General features: G+C 41.0%; 3 protein-coding genes across 4 annotated transcripts; 2 read left to right on the top strand and 1 right to left on the bottom strand.

Moving 5' to 3' along the window:
• The first annotated feature begins 2,964 nt into the window (after window positions 1-2,964).
• On the top strand, window positions 2,965-10,063 carry slc7a3a (solute carrier family 7 member 3a). Of its 2 annotated transcripts, XM_079355381.1 has the most exons (11): window positions 2,965-3,390; window positions 3,538-3,699; window positions 4,171-4,354; window positions 4,454-4,569; window positions 5,266-5,488; window positions 5,576-5,715; window positions 6,122-6,224; window positions 6,504-6,721; window positions 6,847-7,013; window positions 7,199-7,307; window positions 7,443-10,063. In XM_079355381.1, the coding sequence occupies exons 1-11, from the start codon at window positions 3,024-3,026 to the stop codon at window positions 7,595-7,597; spliced, it is 1,944 nt and encodes a 647-aa protein (XP_079211507.1). In that variant the 5' UTR covers window positions 2,965-3,023; the 3' UTR covers window positions 7,598-10,063. The 2 variants fall into 2 exon arrangements, with proteins under 2 accessions (XP_079211507.1, XP_079211506.1); XM_079355380.1 differs by having other exon boundaries at window positions 4,171-4,569.
• Window positions 10,064-15,696: 5,633 nt separating this feature from the next.
• LOC306831213 (ras-related protein Rab-39B-like) lies at window positions 15,697-19,235 on the bottom strand. Its single transcript, XM_079355171.1, has 4 exons — window positions 18,904-19,235; window positions 17,603-17,835; window positions 17,170-17,440; window positions 15,697-16,628 (listed from the first exon to the last, which is right to left on the bottom strand). The coding sequence occupies exons 2-4, from the start codon at window positions 17,815-17,817 to the stop codon at window positions 16,473-16,475; spliced, it is 642 nt and encodes a 213-aa protein (XP_079211297.1). The 5' UTR covers window positions 17,818-17,835; window positions 18,904-19,235; the 3' UTR covers window positions 15,697-16,472.
• A 387-nt stretch (window positions 19,236-19,622) lies between these two features.
• On the top strand, window positions 19,623-25,096 carry LOC306831470 (ras-related protein Rab-38-like). Its single transcript, XM_079355590.1, has 4 exons — window positions 19,623-20,248; window positions 21,125-21,255; window positions 21,532-21,669; window positions 22,752-25,096. Exons 1-4 carry the CDS (start codon window positions 20,056-20,058, stop codon window positions 22,911-22,913), a joined length of 624 nt encoding a protein of 207 aa, XP_079211716.1. The 5' UTR covers window positions 19,623-20,055; the 3' UTR covers window positions 22,914-25,096.
• Window positions 25,097-25,153: the final 57 nt, after the last annotated feature.

The following is a 25,153-nucleotide window of genomic DNA, read 5'->3' as shown; positions in this document are numbered from 1 at the left end:
TTTGGCTTCTTTTTTTCCCCCCCCCCCGTCACTTTAACTGTACGAGGCAGGATATTCTCCTTTTTTTAAAATTTGAAGCGCTTTCATATGCAGGCGACGTTGTTGTTTTAATTGTATTAATAGGACGCTGTCATTGTGCTGAACTATGAGGAGAGGTTTGTATCCTGTGTGCTGTGAAGCAAAAAGAGGCCAAAATTAGATTCTAACATAATATACAGCGGGTTTGTATACTGTGTGAGCGGAAACTTTGTGTGGAGTGAACCCGCGGACCTCGTGAGGCCGTGACGCGACTTCTGTTCTCGTTTGTCTCAAACTTCTCAAAAAAAAGTTCAACTGTGGAAGTTGTGTTTCTAATCATTCATTTCATTTCTTCTCGTCCAGTTTGGCTGTAGCATCCTGGTTTTCACCTTGTTTTACCTTTTATTATTATTATTTTATTTTTGTGCCTGAAAGTACCTAGAAGTCTTATTCCGGACTTCTCCTGTGCAGAGATGACATTTTCTGGAGTCAGAAGAAAGGCACAAAGTACGCAAAACAACCGATGGCAGCATCCTCGTGTTATTTTCGTGAGTGTTCATGAAATGAATTTAGACGCAGGACACGTGGGGCCGTGAGTTAATAGAAGAGTGTGTGAAGAGAAGTGTGTGTGTTTTTTTTGTTGTTTTTTTTTAGACTTGCTGGCTGCTGGTTTAGTGTTTCACCTCTTCTCTTCGGCCTGAGCGGTGAGGCTGACTGAGGGCTCTGAGACATTTGCCTGCCTTCTCAGCACTCGCTGCCAGCGATCAGGTTGTTGCATTAACGACTTTAGTCTGGCCGCACTTGGACACCGGAAATTCTCCACACTGATAAAAACCCAACAAATGTGAACCTGACGGCCTGCAGCAAAGGCGAGGGAGTTACTGTCTGGAGCTAACTAATGCAGGATCGGGACATTTGAGAACAACGTGCATTAAAAGTGAATGAGATGAGTAAGTCTGATGCAAGAAGTATTAAAAGCATAAAAGCAGTGTAGTATTGGCAGATAAGAGTTGTCCTTGGCTTTCGGAGCACGACTGCACCTGGGCTTGCACGTGATCGTGCATATTTGTCTGATGCAACAAAGAGTGAAGAAGAGGAGGAGGAGGACATTCTGATAACTTTTTAGTTCATGTTTCAGCTCAAGCTCTGACTGATCCGAGAAATGGTGAGGAAAAAGACTCTTTTTGTCAAAGCATGATGATAAAACAATTACAACCGTGTAGATAACCAACGGCACTGAGCCAACAGTTACCAACAGTCACACGTGTACACTCCTCATGCTCTTTTCTCAGCAGGCCCAGTATATTTCCTAATCATCTTTTCTTTTTCTTTTTTTTCTAAAGACGCCTGGTTAACCCACCGGCCTAACTTGTTCAGGCAGATTATCTCTCGCTCAGATGTATCTTTTGAGTAGTTTAAAAAGTTCATCTGACTCAACAAACCAGTTCCACACTTATTCTAAAAATCCAAAATTTGCATTTAGGTGATTTTTTTCGAAGGTCAAAAATCTCTTACTGCCCCATGGTTCACGGTCAACGTGTGTGTGTGTGTGTACGTGTGTTTGCTTTGTATGGGGTTTGTTTGTCACACACACACACACGCACAGCCACAGAATGTCACTGCCCCTCGATTTTCTTTGGTTACAGTCCGTCGGGATTTACGTCAAAAGTCACACACCGTGTGTGTCTGGGAAAGTGACCGCCCTCCGAAGTCGTGCGGGAAACGCACGGTGGCGTTGCCAAGTGTCCCAGGTCTGTTATGGGTTTTGCTTGTGAACACATTGCATAAGTGTTACAAAAAAGCGGTTTAAAGATTATTATTAACCACTCCTGAAATGGAACATAACCGGATAGTTTTTTTTCAAAATGTCATTCTGGGACAATCGTCACTACACCTGAAGTAATCTGATCATTACATGTGTGTTAATGGACTGAACACATGTTACAGACTATTTGTCAGAATATTCAAACATTTTGTCATAAAGGAGTTGAGGCACTACGTCGTATACGGGCCAAAGTTTAGTTTTCCTCGACGCTGATCCACCACCTGCTTGGTCTTATCCACCCGCCGGCTCACGCTATCCTCCTCTCCTTTTTGTTGATATTAGTTTGCCGAACCGGAGCGTATCGCTCCTCCGCAGCCTCCAGCTTTCCCAGGCTTCTCCCCGCTCGGCCTCTTTATCTGTTGTGAAAACACAAGTAGCAGAGTGGCCCTTCCTCGCGGTGAGGGAGCGCCGAGGGGATCAGGTCTTACTGCTTTCATACGCCAGGTTTATTTGTTAAGGTCAAAAGAAGACAAAATGTGAGCCTGGTAGGGGTTCTTCTTCTGACTTCACGAGGTCTCATGATGTTTTACTTTGTGGGGGGAAAAAAGGTGCGGGGATGAAATTCCTGGAAGTTGCTCAACTCATGTTATACATCCAGGTCTTTAATTCACTGTATGCATCTTCTCTTTAGACCTTCTGCAAACGATTTTTTTTTTATTCTGTGCTTGAACTAATTTCCCTTCAAATCAATCCAAACCTGACTGAGACTCTGTGTGTGATAGCGTAGCCTTAACCTCGGTGACATTTCATTGACTTGTATAACAAGAGCTGGTACGACTTGTGTTTCAGTGCAGTTTAAAGGCCATTCCTGGAAACGATTCAGTTTAAGAAAAGAAAAAAAAGAAAAAGCAGCATGCTGTAATCACACTGCCTGGTGCCAAACACAGCTGTGAAAAAAATAAGCTTTGGCTCTGACTGAATAGTTCCCTGTGTTTCAGTTTTTGTTTTTTTGTCTTTCGCAGGTTGTAACGACTGCCACCGCAGACCTGCAACTTCTTGTTCACCGGAGCTCAAGTGACTGTTGCATAAGTCGACACACCTACAGTGGAGCACCTATAATAAACAAGTTTAGCTCCCCTTTTTGTGAAGGTGCGTCTACACTCAGTGTTGTGTCAGTCACACACACGCACACACACACACGAGAAGAATTTAAAAGCAAAGCGCCACAGTCACAGCAAACATGGCCAGAATGATCTCCAACTTCGGCAAATCCCTGCTGCGTCGCCGGGCGTTGAACGACTCCGGCGAGGAGTCCCAGTTCGCCCGTTGTCTGTCCACACTCGACCTCATCGCCTTGGGGGTGGGCGCCACGCTCGGCGCCGGTGTCTACGTCCTCGCCGGCGAAGTCGCCCGGGAGAAGGCGGGCCCTGCCATTGTCCTCTGCTTCCTCATTGCCGCTCTGTCCTCCATGTTAGCCGGCCTGTGTTACGCGGAGTTTGGCGCCCGCGTCCCCAAAACGGGCTCCGCGTATCTGTACAGCTACGTGACCGTGGGAGAAATCTGGGCCTTCATCACAGGGTGGAACCTCATCCTCTCCTATGTGATAGGTGAGCTCCTTCAAGATCGTCTCAGATGTTTCTTTGACGTTTGTGTTTGCAGTAGCGTCAACACACCCATGTAAGAACACATTTACAGCTTTTAAATTTGTCCCCTCTTTCATCTTTTTTTTTCTTTTTTTTTTCTTGCGTTTTTAGGAACGGCCAGTGTGGCCCGGGCTTGGAGCTCGACTTTCGACAACCTGGTAGAGCAAAAGATCTCCGGCTTCTTTAAGGCCTTCATGACCATGAAGGTTCCAGGAGGCGTGCTGGCAGAGTACCCAGACCTGTTCGCCCTCATCCTCATCCTGCTGCTCACTGGTGAGTTAGTCGATTCCGCCGCTCTTCTCTGAGGGGGCGGGGCTTACGAGATATATATTTAAGAGATTGCAAGATGATGAATACAATATATTGATTTCAAAATATTTGAATACAAACGCTCACTTTAATTGGACATCACTGGTGCTTTAATAAATAGTTCAGCCTCTCTAGTCGGGAATCAAGCTTTTAAATGTGAATCATTGGAAACACTTTCAAAGTCACCTATCAAAACGTGCTTAATTTACAAACTCAACATGGTCTTTGCAAGCAATGTGATGACCAATTCACAGCTTGAACATTTGTCACACTAACATGGCATGCGAGAGAGTGTTAGAAAATGGAAAAAAGAACTGGCAGTTGTTGACTGACGGCATGTTGGAAGAAGTGAAATCCAAACAGATCCACCCCCCGCTGCAGGACGTGATGTCGTGACTGAGTTCCTTGTTACATCTCTCTCTCTGTTCCCCTCAGGACTTCTGGCCTTTGGCGTCAGCGAGTCGGCCCTGGTGAACAAGATCTTCACGGGCATCAACCTGGTGGTTCTGGGCTTCGTCATCATCTCCGGCTTCGTGAAGGGCGACACGACGAACTGGAACCTGACGGAGGAGAACTACGTCCACTTTATAAACGAGAGCAACGGCAGCAGGACTTTAAAGTCAGTATTTAACAGCAATTTAACTTCTAGTTTAAAAAAAAAAACAACAAAAAAACCCTGTTTGATTATTAAAAATCTGTCTCTTCTTCTGCCATGCAGGGTGCAGGAGGAATTTGGCGAGGGAGGTTTTGCTCCATTCGGCTTGAGTGGGATCTTGTCTGGTGCTGCGACCTGCTTCTACGCCTTTGTGGGCTTCGACTGCATCGCCACAACAAGTACGAGCTTTTACAAAAACATCTTCATGAATAGATTAGTCATTAGAATACACACACAGACACATCACTAAACAAGTCACACCAACAAATGTTATCAGCAGCTATAGATAGATAGATACTTTATTGATCCCGAGGGAAATCAAATTCCGTAGTTTACAGCCGCTTGTTAGAAGTTAATTCTTTTACTGTAGGTCACTTGGTGTCATGTTTGACAAGTGCTTCTGACTCAGTGTTTGTTGACTCGTTGACTCAGATCCCATGTGGTGACAGATGCAAATGTTGACAGCTTACACGTCTGAGACAAATGTCTGTACACTCCCCGTGTACAGACATTAGAAGATCATCCAGCTAATGGGAACCTTAACTCAACAAGTAAACTCTGTGACTCAATCCAAACAAACGGCTCCATCTGAAAACAAACAGACAGAAAGAGACTATAGCATGTTTTGTTTTATAAAACACAACTTCATCCTCCTCATTGAGTTTCCTTTTTCTTTTTTTTTTTGATGAAAGACGGTTGAAACATTTCGAAAGAGTTCAGAGTCCTTCATATTGCTCGGCCTTTGTAGCTTCTGTTTCCGCTATTGAAAGACGGTGTTGTGTAACTTTTGGCGAACTGTGAGGAACTTTAACACAACTATGTTGCCTCCTTTGTGCTGCCTCTTATCTTCTTGTTTGATTTTCCTCCGTTCTCAGGTGAAGAAGCGAAGAACCCAATGCGTTCCATACCCATCGGCATTGTGGCCTCCCTGCTCATTTGTTTCTTTGCCTACTTTGGTGTGTCGGCTGCTTTGACCCTGATGATGCCGTACTACCAGCTGGACACCCAGAGTCCCCTACCTGAGGCCTTCACCCATGTAGGCTGGGCTCCAGCCCGATACATTGTGGCGGTGGGCTCTCTCTGTGCTCTGTCCACCAGGTAAAGGCAGATATGTGTTTTTTTTCTTTGCCCATTGTGAAGCTTTAAACGCATCTTTTCTAACACTAAATCCCGTCGTTATCCCAGCCTCCTCGGCTCTATGTTCCCCATGCCCCGTGTCATCTACGCCATGGCCGAGGACGGGCTGCTGTTCCGTGTCCTCTCCAAGATCAACCAACGCACTAAGACTCCCCTCCTCGCTACCATTGCTTCTGGCATCGTCGCAGGTAAATTTTCCCTCTCTGTTTTCCCTTTCTTTTTTTTTTTCGTCCTCCTGTTTGTTTCTGTCTTATGTTTATTATTCGTACCTTCCCTGTCTTGTTTGTTCATTGCTTCAGACAGCTAGCTCTCTTTTTGCTCTCTCTATCTACAGTATACGTCTCCTATCTCAGCTTTATCTATTAGCCTGTCCTGACCTGCTGTCCATTCAGGATCAATAGCAATTTTCTCCTCAGAAAAGTCTGCTTAAAAAAAGCTGCTTGGCATAGTTGTTTTTTTTTCCTCCATGTCTATGCTGCGAGCAGTCTGAGTCTTAAAAACATCTAAATGTTCCCTTTTCTTTTTTTCTTTTTTTCTTTTGAGTTGCAGATGCATGCTACTGTGTAAATATTCTAACAAAACTCTCTTCTCCAGCTCTGATGGCCTTGCTCTTCGACTTGGCAGCTCTGGTTGACCTCATGTCTATCGGGACTCTGTTGGCGTACTCTTTAGTGGCCATATGTGTCCTTATCCTCAGGTAAGCAAGCACTTTGGACTCTCAGCTAGCACAGGCGTTTAATACCCGCTGCTGTGCGTATCTTCATTTCTAAACAGAAACAAATGCCCGGCTTTTATTTAAGAGCTGTGTCTTCCACTGATCCTAGTCATGCAATGCTGACGCATTCACATCCAAAACAGGCTCATATGTTTATTGCTGTTCAATGATGATTAAAGATAAATGTGAATAATTGGTATTTGTTTGTATCGACGGTGCTTAGAATCCGTTCATTGACTCTAAACTTCTGTCCCTCCGCAGGTACCAGCCCGGCACTCTGAATTCACCCAGCCAGACCGAGAAGCTGGTGGAGTTGGTGGAAGGGGAGAAAGTGCCGGTGAACGGCGTGGACAGCGGTGACGAGTATGATGACATGCCGCTCAAGGAGCCTTTCACCTTCAAGCTGCTCTTTTGTCCGAGCGGAAAGAACCCGACACAGACGTCTGGAACCATCGTCTACGCTACCACTGCTATCATCTGTAAGAAAATGACACTTGAAAGCAGATTTTATTTTTTATTTTTTTTTACTGAGAATATTAAAGGTCTAAGAACTATTTTAAGTAACAAGTATAAATTACTCTCTGTACCTCTCGTCTTCCTGCAGCTATTCTTATCACCGTACTCTGTGTAATCCTGGCCAACTGTCTGCCAGAGCTGATGGCCGGGCAGCCAGGTAGCCTGGTGCCCTGTGTCATCTTGACTCTGCTCTGTGCCGTCTGTGTCATCATCATCTGGAGGCAACCAGAGAGCAAAGAGGCCCTCACCTTCAAGGTGAGGCTCAAACCATCAGAACACACCCTTAGTTTGACTGAAAAGTGATGGTCTCTTTTTTTCCTCTGTCTTTAGCACATTGCTTTAGTTGAAGCAGAGAGGCTCAGCTTTGCTTTGGTTCACTGTTTCCTGATTACTCTTCATCTGAAAAAAATGCTGACTTTTTTTTTTTTCGTCCTCTCAAGGTCCCTCTGCTTCCCTGGTTGCCACTATTCAGTGTTTTTGTCAACATCTACCTCATGATGCAGCTCGACATTGGTACATGGGTGCGATTCACCGTCTGGATGTTAATCGGTAAAATTAAAGATTTTGATCAATTATCAAGTTTTGGGGTTTTTTTCTTGGTTTTTTTTCTTCTTCTTCTTTTGTAGCATCACACATTAATGTACCTTATTTGTAACTCCTCGTTTCCTCTCTCTTGTCCTCCAGGCTTCGCCATCTACTTCTTCTATGGTATTAGGAACAGCACTGAAGCTGCGAACAGGTCGTCCCCTCGCAAATATGAGCCTGCAGGGCTGACCAAGAGCCCGATTTACACTGGGGCTCCCGGTGACAGTGACGTGGAGGCAGGCAGCAGTCCCTGATAAAGACTCCCGTGGACTTTGGGAGTGTTGCAGAGCACTCTACACCCGCAGTGTGGTTGAACTTGAAGCCAAAAGCTGCTGTGTAGGCGGCCTGAAACACAGCCCTGGGTTTAAGAAAAGAAGAGGCAAGAAAATCCCCCCCACACACACACACACATCTTACCTCTGACTCTGAGGCTAATAACTTGAAGGCTGGACACTGTGACAGAGCCACTTTTTGGTCCATGTTTGTGTGGCTGTCAGTCTGTTCGTTCTTAGCCTTAACCCCCTGAAGATCTGCTAGTTACACACTTAACTAAAAGAGTACTGCTGTACTCCTGCTAATGATCTCCCACTGTTAGTCAGAGGCCATTCACTGGAAGAATGTTGCATGTTGAGCGTGAAGCCCCGGGAGCTGAAGAAGAACTACAATGTTAAACATCCCTAAAAAATAAAAAAAAGTCTTGAACCAGCGAGTTTACTATTGTTAGGGTACTTTGAATCAGTGAGCTAAACCTCAAACTGTATTAGAAAACATGAGTAGCTTTCAGTGGAGTTTGTGTTGGTTCTTGTTTGGGTGTAAACAGGGTTTAAACTGGTGTTTACAGCGTCAGTCAGGTTCAGTACACGCTTCATAGATTGGACGAGTTTATGACCCTTTGCCCGCTTGCTCCCAGAGAACAGATACATCGTAGGACATTTTTTTTCAATGTCTTTTTTTTGGTTTTGTTTTTGTAAATAGACACTGTGGGATAAAGTATTTGAAGGCTTTTGTGGCCTTAACCACTACAATTTGAAACAACAAAGGGCCATCAAGCCCGCAAATTAAAGCAAAACCAAACGGATAAGAAAGCAGTAGATTTAAAATCTGCTTTACTTCTCCTTGTTACTACACTGCATCATCAAAGACAAACACTTATTCTCCTTCTATGATTGGATCCAAGAGTTCTTTTCATCAACATGGAAAGATCTGTATGAATTGACTCGTTACGTACTTGCACAATTTGGCGCCGTGCTTTGCATGGCCGTATTCAGATCTATTTGCAGATCTGAGGAGGTTGACAGATTTGCACTTAGCTTGATGGGATCGACTTATTCTTTTCTGACAGGTCCAAAGAGTTTCCTTTCATCATTCTTCTTAGTGACATCTGTCCACCTCCATCAGATCCACTTTGGGTGTGTGGGAGCTAGAAATCTATTTCGAAACCAAGGCTTTTTTTTTTTTTTTTTTAATTCATTACCAAAATATCGTCTGTACTTTTTTTTTCACATTCTTGTGAAAATTCGTAAATATTTTTTTTTTTCGCAATTTGTTTCTTAGTTTCAATTGAAACATGTTCTTGGCAGCTTCGTCTGTTGAGCTCCTTTACTTGTATTTCGTTTGTTCTACTTTTCTTCACAATTTCTGCTAGAAATGTACATTTAATTGTCCATAGTGTTTGTTTGAGACACCTTTCTTTCTTAGGCCTTTTCATATCAATTGCAATCAATTAACATGCTTTTTTAGATGTATTTTAATCATTACATGTACAGTTTTTAGTGTGCCTATATTTCCTGCTTCTATGCCCCCCTTTTTTATATACTGTATGTCTTGTATCTGTTTTTATTGTATCACCAATGAGTTTAATGTGATATGTTTCGATCCCTCCTGACCAAATGAGCGTTTGTGGAAACTTGAGCTTTCCAACACAAAGAAGGACTACTGGAGTTGGTCTCTAAATTCAGTAATTTAAACGAGAAAGTTTTACCCCGACCCTTTGGGGTCATGTAACTTATTGTTAATAGAGTTTTTATTGTCCTACTAAAGTGCTTTACTGTAGACTGTACAGTACTTTTTGAAACTATCTTTATTTGTATAAAGCTGTAAATTATACAAATGTCTGATCTCCTAAAGTATGATTTGGTTAGTTTTGTAAAACACGCAAAAGCATTTCATTCATCGCTTGATGCTGCTGACCTTTAAACAACAAAACGTTGTCCTTTTTTTATGTGTAACAATGTAGAAGCACACATGCAGGTGCTTCAGAGATGGACCTAAAACGTCTCCACTGTTTGTAGAAAAAGCTCGTCAACATATCTCCTTCAGCATTTGTGACAATGTAAGGGGAACGTAAAGGTCGATGTAGACTCGGCAGATGTTTCTGGTTGATGTGAATCAATGACTCGGTGCCTACAGAAGCATCCTTTCACCTGACAGAGGGCACAGGGGCTGGAGGAGTCCAGCTATATATCATTTATCAGAACCTCAGGAGCTGTTATGTCTGTCGTGGATCAGATGTTATCTGAGGTTCAGGATGTGTCTCAATGTAACTCTTTTCAATCCCAGCCCTCGTGCCTTTCAATAATCATCTGCCCCTGTTAGTGCTGCTATTAACGGCCACTCTTCTTTTCTGTTTTATATACTGTACATAATGTGCTCCCGTGTAAATGAACTGTATTTTCAATGTTGTTTTTTAATAAAACTAATTCATGCTTATGGAAAGCCTATATCACTTTGTCATATTTTACTTTTTTAAAACAGAGACATTTTCTCAGTGTGAGCTCCAACCCAGAGGCTGTTTGAGCTTCCTTTGCCTGGTTTACTTTGGACAGCAGAGACTTATTTCACTAAGCTAACTCTCTTCTCTTAGTGAAAAACATGACTTTACCCTTTGGACATAAATCCTGCAGCCATCGTTAAGTTCTCACATGTAAATCAATAGTTACCCAACACTCTATAAATTAAAGGAGATGTTGTTTATAACCCCTAAAAAGGAAGTCAAGAAAATCTATTATACTGCTCGGAAACAGTCACTCATATAGCAACGAAGATTTGTTACTCTGCCAACAGCAATGGGTTTTATAAAACTGAAGAGTTGATTATGGGTAATCACATGGACTAGAATAAAACAATCAAAGAGAGAAGTTTTATAGTCAAACTACTTTGTTCCTTTAATCTGTATTTGTAGTAATCCATGTTAAAATCATAAATCTGTTATCTGTATACAATCTTTTCTCATGCCATGTTAATCTTAATAATTTGGTTTAAAGCTATAAAAAAACAAACACTCTGTGGTAAAGTTATGAAGGATAAGCTTGTTGTTAATGTAGTCCTTCATTCCTCCAAGGGGCTACAAACAGACTTTAGTTCACCTGGAGGGAGAGGAGATGTGTACACACAGTGGTGGGGATTTATGCAGTAAAGACACTATGACAAGTGTGTAGCCAGTACATGAAGCTATGATGGCAGGCCTGATCACTGTCCCTGCAGCCATCAGGAGTCAGTGATCTGTCTCGCCCAAAGGGACCCACTTGTTTACTGTTTTGTATGAGTCATAAGTCTGTGTGTTCTGTCTTGGTGTATTTTTAGTTTTTTAAATGTTTCTAAATTGACTTTTTAATGAGTGCTGTAAAGCACTTTGATTAAAAGCGCTATATACATAGATTCTTTTAACAAGAACAATTATTTAAACAATCTTCTTTCATTAAGGCTATATTCACAGGGCAGCACGATCATGTCCTCTCAGCCTTATGTCTCTTTGTGCCAGTTGTATTCATGCGCGTAACACACCAACCATCAAGCATAGGTGTCCTTTTGATGTGAATGTGCGGAGTCAGGACCTAACCCTAACCCTAATCCTAACCCTTTCTTAGTTTGGGGAATGTTTAAGAGCAGAGACTCTGACAGGTGCAGTCAGCTCAGCTTCAGCCCTTCTTTGGTTCACATGAACTGTATGATAAAGGATCTTTTTAATAAAGCCACAAAACCAACTCACTGGATTGGCGACTTTTATTGAATTTTACATCCATATCATCAAATTTGCAATATTTTACACCAGATGTAGAAAGATTATGTGCAGGGATTCGTATTTTTAATTTCACAGGTATTGGATGAGTACTCGGAATTAAAATGTCCGTATCAGGATGATAGGTATAAAGAAGACAAAATGTAGTTAGAACAACTGTGACATATCTTAGCTTTCAACAGCTGACAGCTGGTTTTCTGAATAATAGTTTCTTGTCATTATCATGCAACTTTTCTTATCCCTAGACAAATGAAGTAGGCAGTGCCCTGAACTACAGCCACTTGTTGCAATACATGGTTTGATCTATGGTGAACGTTTTCTTGGCTTTATTTTTTTATTTCCAAACTCTTTCTCAATTGCAAATAGACTCTCACAGTTCTCAAACCAAGCAGAGAAACCATCTCAATATTTCAGTTCACCTTTGCCCCAGAAAAAACAGATTGAGGTGTGCTCTTAATGCTCATTTTTCATTGACATATCCATACAATAACCAAAAATAAACTGTCCATCACAGCCAACTGAATAAACATGAGAAGCCATTTGCCCGACTCTCTGCTAGGCCTATACACACAAAAGCTCACTTCCAGCCTCTGCGGCGTGTTTACTTTCTATATGATTTATTTGAGATGACAAATTCATAATGTGTGATGGACAAGGTTACTCAATTTATATAACAACTAAACCTTAAGGTTGCCCAATCCAAAGCAAAACCTCATATTCTATGAGAACATGGTGTCTTTTGCTGTCCAATGAGACAGATCTGTAAACGGTTTTGTGCTCAAGAACTCTGCCCTGTTTTCTGTTTTATGAAGATGAATTATGCAGCACATCCATTTGTGTTTAATATGTTTGTGTGAGAGTGGCTGGGGTAAAGGGGGTTAAGCATAAGAAAAGAACATTTTTGAACCCATAAAAGTTTACTTTGACCTTCAGCTTTTGGGGGGGAAAAATTTCAAACAGTTGCATAGACACATCTTGGATATGTAAAGTGAAAAAAGGACCTCAGATAAGTCACTAATACGAAACTTACATACAAGTATTTTATCTCAACACTTCTAAAACACAAAACTGGATGATCCTTTTTTTTCTTTCTCCACACTAACGCTGCCATCTAGAGGTCACACTGAACATGACAGCCTCCTCTAGTTGAGGCCAATAGCTACTACTCGTTCCATCATGTCTGGTAAACTTTTATTGGGTATCCAGGCCTTTATTATTATGAATGACATTTGTGCTTTGCCCCAAGAAAGGACATGGAACAGACGTCTTTGTCAAAGATGGGCTTCAATAAACCATAAACATTTTGTGTGGAGGGATGCCCATGTTTTAACAGTTGAGACCTCACTATTCACAATATTAACCTGCAAGTTATCCCGAGACAGGAAGTTTAATTTGTGTGTTGTGGCTTTGGCTAAACAAAACAGACAAATCCACTAAACATTTGAAAACCATTCCTGTTTGTAGTGAGTTTAAATAATTTCTTGGACTGTTGTAATTATACTTAATTGATTACTTTCAGTGTGTTTCAGGACATTTTTGGGATAAAGTGCAAGAATATGTTTTCTCAATTTAGCTCTTTCTGGTGAGATTCAGAAAAGAGTATTTGACTTCTATTTAAAAATGACAAATGTTTTTCTTTAGATTTTTTTTAATGTAAGAATACATGTAGGCAAGAGTAAAAGGCTTAACTTTAAGCAGAAGTGTGAGACAGGATGATGTGTTGTGTGAATCTAACCCCAGATTCAAACAAAGCCTATATGATGACCAAGGTGTTCAGTCAAGCAATAGATTCAGAATTTCTCCAAGTAAATTTTATTTGATGATCTTTTAAAACAATGCCTGATTTCATTTTCTTGTGTTTTCGATGACAGACGTTATGTAGGAAGCTTCACAGACGAGAGGCATGTGATTGGCTGAAAAGTTTAAGGGATGACGATCTTCACTGCCATGATTGAAAGAGTAGACCTGAAGATGTCTGCAGAGGGGCGCTTTGAAATAAAAACGTCTTTAAGTGTTCAACAGTTTAATCAAATTCACATAGGCAGAAAAAGGCTTCACTGATTGTTTTTTAGGCAGTACTCTCAAGACTCTGACTAAAGTTTTGCTAATTTGTGGAAATAAGATTTTCTCTCAGCATGAATAGATTTAGGCTGAAAATGTCAAATCAAGAAGTACCTATAACTGATAGACGTATTACATCAGTCTTCAGTTATTGTTTAGAACTGAATCCTCCTCACCTGTCGTGATCGTGAGGTCAGGTTCAGTCAGGTTACTTTATTTGAGTGGGCGAGAAAGTGACCTTGAAGCTAGTTTATGGTGTGATGAAGTGAAGGAGACATTGATTTTTTTCAATCCTCCGTAATTATCGTGTGGAATAGATTTTGTGTGATAAATGATCGCGAATGTCCAGAAAAAGGCATATAATGCAGAAAAAAGAGAACGTGCACACGCTTCAGCTACTAATGGACAGTTTGTTATAAACAGGGAAACGTCTGCCCCGGTCTAAAACATTTCCTTGTTTAATCTAAATGTGCATTAATGAAACAAATGTCATGGAAAAATCTATACTCAACAAAAATATAAACGCAACACTTTTGTTTTTGCTCCCATTTGTCATGAGATGGACTCAAAGATCTAAAATTCATTCCAGATACACAATATTACCATTTCTCTCAAACATTGTTCATAAATCTGTCTAAATGTGTGATAGTGAGCACTTTTGCTTTGCTGAGACAATCCATCCCACCTCACAGGTGTGCCACATCAAGATGCTCATCAGACACCATGATTAGTGCACAGGTGTACCTTATACTGCCCACAATAAAAGGCCACTCTGAAATGTGCAGTTTTGTCTCACAGCAAAATGCCACAGATGGCGCAAGCATTGAGGGAGCGTGCAATTGGCATGCTGACAGCAGGAATGTCAACCAGATCTGTTGCTCGGGCATTGAATGTTCATTTCTCCACCATAAGCCGTCTCCAAAGGCGTTTCAGAGAATATGGCAGTACATCCAACCGGCCTCACAACCGCAGACCACGTGTAACCACACCAGCCCAGGACCTCCACATCCAGCAGGTTCACCTCCAAGATCGTCTGAGACCAGCTACTCAGACAGCTGCTGAAACAATTGGTTTGCATAACCAAAGAATTTCTGCACAAACTGTCAGAAACCGTCTCAGGGAAGCTCAACTGCATGCTCGTCGTCCTCATCGGGGTCTTAACCTGACTCCAGATCGTCGCCGTAACAGACTTGAGTGGGCAAATGCTCACATTCGATGGCGTCTGGCACGTTGGAGAGGTGTTCTCTTCACGGATGAATCTCGGTTTACATTGTTCAGGGCAGATGGCAGACAGCGTGTGTGGCGTCGTGTGGGTGAGCGCTTTGCTGATGTCAATGTTGTGGATCGAGTGGCCCATGGTGGTGGTGGGGTTATGGTATGGGCAGGCATCTGTTATGGACGAAGAACACAGGTGCATTTTATTGATGGCATTTTGAATGCACAGAGATACCGTGATGAGATCCTGAGGCCCATTGTTGTGCCATACATCCATGAACATCACCTCATGTTTCAGCAAGATAATGCACGGCCCCATGTTGCAAGGATCTGTACACAATTCTTGGAAGCTGAAAATGTCCCAGTTCTTGCATGGCCAGCATACTCACCGGACATGTCACCCATTGAGCATGTTTGGGATGTGCTTGACCGGCGTATACGACAGCGCGTACCAGTTCCCACTAATATCCAGCAACTTCGCACAGCCATTGAAGAGGAGTGGACCAACATTCCACAGGCCACAATTGACAATCTGATAAACTCTATGCGAAGAAGATGTGTTGCACTGCATGAGGCAAATGGTGGTCACACCAGATACTGACTGGTTCTGAGTCCCCAGACCCTCAATAAAGCAAAAACTGCACATTTCAGGGTGGCCTTTTATTGTGGACAGTCTAAGGTACACCTATGCACTAATCATGGTGTCTGATGAGCATCTTGATGTGGCACACCTGTGAGGTGGGATGGATTGTCTCAGCAAAGCAAAAGTGCTCACTATCACACATTTAGACAGATTTATGAACAATGTTTGAGAGAAATGGTAATATTGTGTATCTGGAATGAATTTTAGATCTTTGAGTCCATCTCATGACAAATGGGAGCAAAAACAAAAGTGTTGCGTTTATATTTTTGTTGAGTGTATTAACTGATGGTTTTGAGATAACCATAAATATGTATTGAACACTTTGGGCTTCCATACAAAAGGCATTTATGGTGTAAGCAAAGAGGAACTAAACACAAACTTGGTAGTTACCTTATCAATAAACAGCCGAGCTATAATGAATTTAAAATGGCTTTAAGGAAGCAGCTACAGCAGATTTTTCCTTTCAGAAAGCAAATCAACATTTTCACAGTGCAAACTCCTTCTCCAGCAGTATTTAGCAGGTCACAGTCAGACAAACAAACAAACATGTCAACACCTCACACTTTCCTGTTTGTGTTCACTTCCATCACCCTTCAACTCTTGTTGTGCATAAAGCCACTTGGATTCAATGTGCAGCACAATCGGTGAAACTCTCTTCCTGTCTCAGCACTGCAAGGTATTCAATGTGTGACGCATGTTGAAGAAACATGGCTCAGACTTGGCGTGACTGATTCGGAGTTAAACGAACATCAGAGTATACGACGAAACACTGAATTCATCGGTCTGAAAAATGTGCAGCCACAACATAACTGGCCTCTGGAGTATAACTGTACACATCAGGAAAAGGCCAAGAAGTGTGTTAAAGCTGAAGTGTTGGTAACAGCTGCGGGGTTATTACAGTCACAAACACATGCACACGCAACAGTGAGGGGGTCAGGGGGGTTTCTTGTGCTTCTACGCCTTTTAGGAACATCAACAAAGTGTCGTAAGGTTAGGACAAAGCCAGAAACAGGCACCAGAAGATAAAACAATGTATTATATATCGAAGTAAAGTATGTTACTGAACAGGGAAACTTTATGAGTCCCAAAAAAAACAAAAAACTGGCCTGATAGCAGCCGAGGTGAGAGGGATCTCCTATTGATGGAGTCCGAGTATTACCGCCTGTCACCCTTCATGCTGCAGACAGGTAAATCAGCAGAAGCACTGCCGGCTGCCCTTTGTGACCTCCTCTGAGGAGTGGACGGTGTTGGGAACAAATCCACTCTTCACGCCCTCCCATCCATCCTGAATCTTGATGTCCCCGTTGTGAACCAGCTCGAAGATGTCCCTCGTCAGATCCACAAATGCCTTAAAAAGAGGAAACAAAAGACAGGAAGTAAAAGCTCAGAAAGTCAGCTGAAATGACTCACAGAAATAGATAAGGTAGATAAGCAGCAGAGCTACAGGCACAGCACATATACGGTATGAGTACAGGAGCACTGGAGTGACATGTGTTGATGAATCTTTCAGGGTTTCATAATAAAGGAAACAGACACATCATACTGTCATACATTCTAGGGTTTGGAGACTTTTTTTTCATTGAGCTAGTAGTGATGATGACGACTTGTCGATTGACATCTTAAGTTTGATATCATTGTACACACATCAAAAACAATGTGTATTATTTTATTAACTGCCAAGGCGGGCCAAAATTGTGCTTGAAACTTTGGTTGTATGAGTTTAACAATAGTTACTAATGTTAACAAGCTTTTTTCCAAACTAATGAGTCCATGATCTAAAAAAAATTGAAATTAAAAAAAAAAAAAAGTAGTTTGTGAAAGTGCATTCTGCTGAAGGTATTTGATTTTCAAACTAAACCTGACGGTGATTATTTTACGCTCATCCCCACCTTCTCCACGTTAATGGCTTCTCGTGCTGATGTCTCCACGTAGCGCATACCGAAGGCCCCCGCCAGTTTCTCCGCCTCCTGCTGGGTCACTTGACGCTGGGCCTCCAGGTCACACTTGTGACCCACCAGCAGGAAGACGATGCTGTGCGGCTGGACGTGGCTCTGCGCCTCCTCCAGCCAGTTATGGACGTTTTGGAAGGAGCGACGGTTTGTGATGTCAAAGAGTAAGAGCCCGCCCACGGAGTTACGGTAGTAGGCTCTGGTGATGGACCTGGATTGACAGATACATCAATAAACAACACAGACTTCTATTATTTTCCAAAAACACACAAATAAATCACACTTTCTAAGTTACTCTGACCTTAAAGGTCATAACAGATTTTTAAGGATGGATGGCAAGAGGGTTTAAATAAATAAAGTGTTCTTTCTTTACCTGAACCTCTCCTGTCCTGCAGTGTCCCAGATCTGTAGCTTGATCCTTTTGCCCGGTTCGATCTCCACCAGGCGGGAGAAGAAGTCGACGCCCACAGTCGGGTCCGACACCTGGGCGAAGCGGCCCTCAGTGAACCTCCGGATCAGGCACGACTTACCGACTGTGGAGTCTCCGATGACGATCAAACGGAACTGATAAAGCCATATCGTCTCCATGTTTCACTGCAATAATATCTGTAAAAAAAAGTCATGATGTTTATATCAGGCTTCATATCTTGTTACATCCAACCTACACTGCAAACCTAAAGAACTGACTTTTGAAGATTTTATTATTTTCAATTATTCCATTGATACTGTTTCAGTTAATTCATATCACTGCATGGGTTTTTTTTTTAATGATTTTTATTAGGCAACATATTTTGTATTTATTAGCGTTCATTTCTTATGACACTGCTAAAAAACAATAATAAATGTAAAACTACTTTGGAGTTTAATGACAAACCTAAAAGTCTCACACACCCCCTGTAGAAACCAGCTGAAAGAAAAACAAAAAAACAACGTTCTTGACCTTTAACAACATCCCACATTTGAAACTAAACACAATGAGGGAAAATGTGATTATGTCGGTTCTTAAATGAAACATAAGGAAAGCAAATGGTTCAAATAATCGATATTCTTACTTGTTTAAAATTGTGTTTATGTTTAAAATAAAACAATATGTTGAATAAATTAACATAACTTAAAAGTTGGATACAACAGCTCAGTGCATCCCTCCTCTTTAGAAACAGAGGATTGGTTTAATTCAGAATAAAAACTAACAAGCACTTCCTCCACAGACTGCTTTGACCACATGGATGAGCTGACTTTTAAGGGATCAAATCATCTCAGCAAAAAAGGGCTCCATGTGATTTACAATCGGGTGATCAAATTTTGGGGGGAGGGAAGGAGGGAGGGAGGGAGGGAGGATGAGACCACTCCTCACCAGCTCAATAAACATTGGTGTAGTCAGCCCCCATGTGGATGGCACATTGCTTGTTATTCACCACTGACACGATAAGGCCTTGAAGCAAGCCAAAACAACCATCTCATAGCAGCGATAACTGCAGCACATGACTGCTTATTAATATAGACAGAAACCACTGCTCATAACGAGACATCTGAAATAATATAAAATAATGATTACATGTTGAAACATTATAGGCCCAGTACACCTAGCATAAGCTATACTGGCAATGTGAGTATGATTGACTTCAATATTTATCAACAGCAACAAGCTTATAAAAGCACTCAATAAAGACTTACCATCAAGTAAAGAGCTCAGTACCTGTGGAAAGCAAAGCCCATGTCGATGGTTATCCTCCAAAGATGATTCTCCAATAAGCAAGGTTTCTCTTGCTGCTAACAGAAATACCCTGCAGTTTAGGTCCTTTTTTTCAGGGTTTTTTTACATTAGTTTTTACAGATAAGGCTAGCATGTGTTGTGTTCAAATAACTAGAACAAACTGATTTAAGCAGCTAAGTGGATATTTCGGTGGAGATCCACGGGTGAAATGGCAGCAGAGCACAATAGCATCAAATCCACACATCTCTCCTCCTCGCCCTCATCAGCACCATTACCGTAACTGTGCGACAGAAAGCGCACCAGCAATCCTACCTGGATACATAGATAGAGCTCAGATTTCCCTTTTATGCAAGTTTCTAGTCTAACTGAATCGCATTACATTTTACAGAGTAACAATGAGTCCCCGTTTGACCCCTCTAAAAGGATCCAATAGCTGAAATAAACAGATGAGTTGGTAAATACCTCATCTTCGTAATTCGATTGTCTATAAAGTTCTTTAAATTATTAAATGATTGCTAAATGATTATAATACATATTGAATATAACATCATTTAACACCGTAAATATAATCATTTTCTAAACTGAATTGGCCTACTTTTGCTGCAATATGTGAGTTACTTTAAATACCTTTCGTTAGTACTAACATTACATTTGGAATAGAGGTGGGGGGGTTTGTAATAGTTTTTTATTGTGGCATTGATTCTTCAGCAAAGGTCCAAAAAAAAGGGTTTACATATTTTGAAGTTCATATTGACGAGGAGCGCTTGAACGCACCAGTTAACATATGTTGTCTTGAAGTTGCTCAGAAGAGCAGCAGGGGGGCGTCCAGTCCAATAAACAGATGCAGACTGTCATATTTCATTCAAAGGGTGGACTGCAGTGATCACAGGCGGTCTGAGCAGCTTCCTTCGCCAACTCAGATGCTTTTGGATCACGTTTGTTTCAGCGCACTGGACGGCATAACATGTCCCACTTGTAACATTTTCACGGACAATGCCTTTCTATAGCACATTTTTTTGCCATCCCACCTGTAGAAGCTTATCAGTTTTTCGTAAGTGTTGCTGTCATTAGTGAGGAAGTTTTTATTTCTGTGGCGGCCTACTGCAGCAGACATGCAGCAGGAGCTTTTGTTCAAAGTCTTGGTCATCGGAGACTTGGGAGTTGGAAAAACGTCCATCATCAAGCGCTACGTGCATCAGATCTTCTCCCAGCACTACAGAGCCACCATCGGGGTGGACTTTGCCCTGAAGGTGCTTCAATGGGACAATGACACTGTGGTCCGTCTTCAGCTGTGGGACATAGCAGGTCTGTAAAAAATTAACGAGCAAACAGTTCTTCCTGTTTTACAGGCTTATCATGCATCAGGTGGGTAAAAAAAGAAGAGACCAGGACAGGGGTTTGTTTGAGTAAAGAAAAAAAAATAACACTTAATGTGAAACAAGCTTTAAAAAAAGCGAAATAATCCTAAAAACTTAATAAACTCTTGAAATTAATCTGAATTCAGTGAATTGAGGGAAGGCAATTTAAACACTGTTCAAGTTATAGCACATGGGAACAAAGGAAAAGGAAACTCATGGTTAATTTACAAAGAAATTCTGGAGTCCTATTTCATTATCTTTTCCAGATTATTATAATACTGGTACTTTAACTGGTTTTTAACTAAACATACTCAAACAAAACATATATCATGAATGAATGTTTTATAAAGACAGGATAAAACAGGCGGCTGCACAACATTACAAATCAACCTGACTCTAACTTTTTTTTCACCTCTATGAATCTGTGATAAAGCCTCCAAACAAAAGATGATAGAAACAGAGATATTTCTCAGAGAGGGATGTGAGCGTGTATGGCGTTCATTGGATGCTCCGATCCCTCCCTGTCATTTGAAGCCTGCTTGAGGAATGTGGATCTTGTGCCTGGCTGTGACTCAAGTGATCCCATGCTTATAATATAAGTCACATGCATGGCAAGCTACGGCAAAACACACACGGACACAGAAACGCTCCCTTTACAGATATGTCACTAATTAACCGTGCTGTGAGTTGATTGAATTTCACAGTCTTAGACTATGTCGATTTATACATACTGTGTGTGTGTGTGTGTGTGTGTGTGTGTGTGTGTGTGTGTGTGTGTGTGTGTGTGGTGCTTCTGTGTCCGATGTTTACCCATGTATCCCAGGACAGGAGAGGTATGGGAACATGACTCGTGTTTATTATCGCGAGGCTGTGGGGGCACTGATGGTGTTTGACGTGACAAGAGCCTCAACATTTGACGCTGTGCTGAAGTGGAAAGATGACTTGGACTCAAAGGTGAGAGGTCTAAAGTTAAACCTCATGAAGAGAAATCGTTACAAAATGTTAAATAAAAGTGACATTGTGAAAGTGCCTCTTCTGAATCTGAGCACCGTATGTCATTTGGCATGCTAGAAATGTCACAGTTCTGGTTCACTTAGACTCTTTTTACTGTGTGGATGACCACGTGTAATTTGCTGTTAGTCATGCACGTCTTCATTCCCAACAGAGTCTTATACAGCGACACTTTTCATACCATACCAAAACTTGACCCTGATATTTTCTCCTCCACAGGTGACCCTGAACCATGGGAGGCCAGTTCCAGCTGTACTCTTGGCCAATAAGTCAGACCAGTTGGCTTACCAGACACCCAAGCTTGACTCTTTCTGCAGGGAGAACGGCTTTGTAAGCTGGTTTGAGACCTCTGCAAAGGTACGAGAGCAGACGCATCAGACACTTTACAGGAAATACCGCAGCAAGTCAAACGAGCGGAAAGACACGTAAATCAGCCGTGTAATGCTCACTTCAGGTTTTATATTTCTTCTGTTTTACTATTTAAAAGAAAACTCTGTATTTTTATCTCCTTGGTTTCTTTGAAACAGTTCCACCTCTGTCTGACACTGACACCGTGAAGAACCTATTTCATTTGGAGGAATGTCTACAATCTGGTGTGAAATAGCCTTCTCTTTTTTTCGTCTTAGTCAGACCCCATCTAATGAGTTACACACCAGGGTGCTGTTCAGAATGAACATGAAGGCTCAGTTGACTGCTAAGGATGGAAATAACATTGTGTGGCAGCCATGATTCTCTTTAATGTAGTGTGCGATGTCAGACTGAAAAGTTAGCTGAAATCAGAGTTCTTCAGTGTACAGTGATTTTTAGAGCTTTCGTCAGATAGGACAGTGTAGAGTGAAAGGAAATGTTGGGAAAAGATAAAGTTGAGGGTCAGACTTGAACCAAGGATAGCAGTGAAAAAGCCTCTGCACATGGGGTGAACACTCTAAACCCTAGTCCAAATCTGCACCCCAGTATTTTCAATTCTGACTGACTCGACTTGTGCTGCATACCGCATAACGACTAATACTGTAGCTTCAAGGGTCAACATGCAGCTGGATAATCATTCTTTTTAAGGTATACGGCAATGAACAAAAGTTAATGAATGGATTTTTGACCTGATGATGTCACTTGATGTAAGTTATGGGATTCCAAAGGTAGTTACATGTGTTCTCAAGAAACATAATGATACCAAGCAAAAGTTATTTCACTCCTATCCTGGTGTTCACCTCATGGTGGCACTGTATGAAAGTCAAGGGATCTTCAAAGTCAGTCGTTTGAATATTTAGGAGACCAAGAATTTCTGTCCAGAAAATGTATTGTATTTCACCTTTTGGTCTTTGAGGTCATATCCGTCTCTGCACACAAACATTTGACCAACTGACCCCCATTACCTTCCCCAGTGTTGCTAAGAAGCCCATGCCGTCTTCACATTTTTCTTCTTTTAATCTTTCCCTCAGGAAAACACAAACATAGAGGAGGCGGTGTGCTGCTTAGTCGAGAGCATCCTGAACAATGAAGAGTGCCCAACAATAGAGCGAGACCCCGGCTCTCTCGTGCTGTCTGGCTTTACTAACACGAGGAAGGAAAATTTCAACTGCTCATCATGTGTGAAATGGTGACTCCCGACCAATGAGAGAGGAAACGGAAGTGTACAGCTGCACTTCCAAGGCCAAAGAATTAAGTTTGACTCAGGGACTGTTTGTAAAATGCCATTGTGTTCCGTTAATGTCAACAGTGTTGAGTGAATAATTCTTAAGTATTTTATTAGTTAAGTTCAAATATTCTTAGATTGTTCAAATATTCTTAAATTAAAAATCTAAAGAAGATAGGAATTTACTGTTATGTCAACTTTATATTTTATATGCATATATTTTAGGTTCAAATTTAGATTTCATATATTGTAAGGTTCCTTTATAAGATTTTTTTTGGCCTCAAGTTTTTATGAAAAAAATGTGCATAATCTATAAAGTAATTATTATTTAATGAAAGAATAGACTTATACCCTATAATGTAATATAAATATACATTTTACTGTGCTTGCTTGCTTGCTTGATCATATCATGTCATATTTACAATTGTGCCTCAAACATTTGTTTGAACAGACAACTTTTGTCTTCTGTATTTATGAACACACAGAAACATAAAGCCTTGTTGCATTCCTCATCATGTGGTTTGCGTTTATTAAAATCCACAGAAGTATGGACAATTTAGTATTTTACAGATTTAAAAAATAGATACATGTAAATGTCTGCAAATTCTAAATTGCATGAATATTTTTGGTCTCAGGCTTTCTTGTGTTTTAAACATCTTGTAGAGATCCACACGCTGCTATACTTAGAAAGGTTCTGTTTATTTTATTATTATTTTACAGCAATATCTTAGCAGGCATGTGACTGTTACCCTCATTTAAGTGTTTTTAACCAGTTGTGTTTTTTTTGCAGTCTCAAAACATTTGTATAATATGTGAGTCTGGCTTTTTAATCATGGCACAGTGACTGCACCAGTCTGAATTGTGAACAACCTCAGGTCAAACATGAATCTAAAAATGCACTGTTCCCTGGTCCTACTTGACTTAAGTCCATTCTGGCACATCTATTACTGTTTAAAGTGGTTATGATCGTAACATACTGACAAATAATTGCATGTGATTATTAGTGGATGTTCATCATGTTGTTATTGAAGGATTTCTATGCAACATTGAAGCGGAGTGTCAGCCAAGACAGCCCAACAACGTCCAAATCTTGCAAATCTCATCCTCACTTGGCGCCTTGCCACTGAAGAACTTTATTACTCCTCAGTGACCTCCGCCAAGGTTAGTGGTAAGGCTTCCCCCTGTTTAGGAGTTCCTCAAAGTATTCATTGGCTCTATTGATAATTGAAGGCATTTTTGCAACCCTGAAACCAATTTCTTGTCCGTCAAAAACAACACGTGCTGCAGCGTTCTTTGAACTTCCATGTTTTCAAAAAAGGGATCTACTTTACGTTTGTATTCCTTTTATGTTTAATAGCCTGGCATTGTAATGCAACACATTTGCAACCATATTCTCTATGGACCGGACTACATGCAATAACAAAATATTATTTGTAGGTGTGTGAATGTCTCAATGGTTTTAAAAAATCTGAATCTTTGCCTGGAATCCAAAAATATGTCATGCCCCCACAGCTTGAAAGAAAAATGTTGACATGACTTTGACATAGACATGATTTACAAGGACAACATCAGGGCTGAAAAATGTGATGATTTTATTGTGGGCAACAATTTTTTATTCCATTAATAGTTGAACTGATTTTTCTCTTGCAAAAATATCCTCTCAATCTAGTTGTTTGTTATCACATTCTAAATAAATGGGTTGTTTTTTTTGTCTTTTTAGCCCATGTCCTACTTCTTGAGAAGCTGTGAGGAGCATAGACTAAATGCTATCTACAACTAAAATCAACTGCAAAACAGCCAAAGAGTAGGAGCTGAGAATAGCTTTGAGCCTACTGAGCTACCAGTCAGTTGACTCAACCACAGGTCTAATTAGGCTAAATAATATCAAAGGTGAAAACAAAAGAAAACATCACTTGCTGTATAGTGTACATGAATTGAGTATTGTTCATTTAGGTTGATACAATTACGGATTCACAAAGAAATGTTTAGGTGACAATAATCGAGAACATTAACTAATTCAAAAGTTTTTCTTGGGCAGATAGAGTGAGAAGTAGCATAACTTTTTATAGACTTCAGAAAAGCTGTAAGGGCTCATCAAATTTGCAACCCCTGTTGTCCATTACAAGAAATACACAATTAAGAAAAATGCACTACACACATTGACTTCTTTTTCACACCCAGAGGTTACATTTTTTTTGTATAAAAAAT

This window comes from Symphodus melops (genome assembly GCF_947650265.1).
Source record: "Symphodus melops genome assembly, chromosome: 11".
Taxonomy (NCBI): Eukaryota; Metazoa; Chordata; class Actinopteri; order Labriformes; family Labridae; genus Symphodus; species Symphodus melops.
The sequence above is the reverse complement of the archived record's forward strand: the minus strand, read 5'-3'. Positions and strand labels throughout refer to the sequence as shown.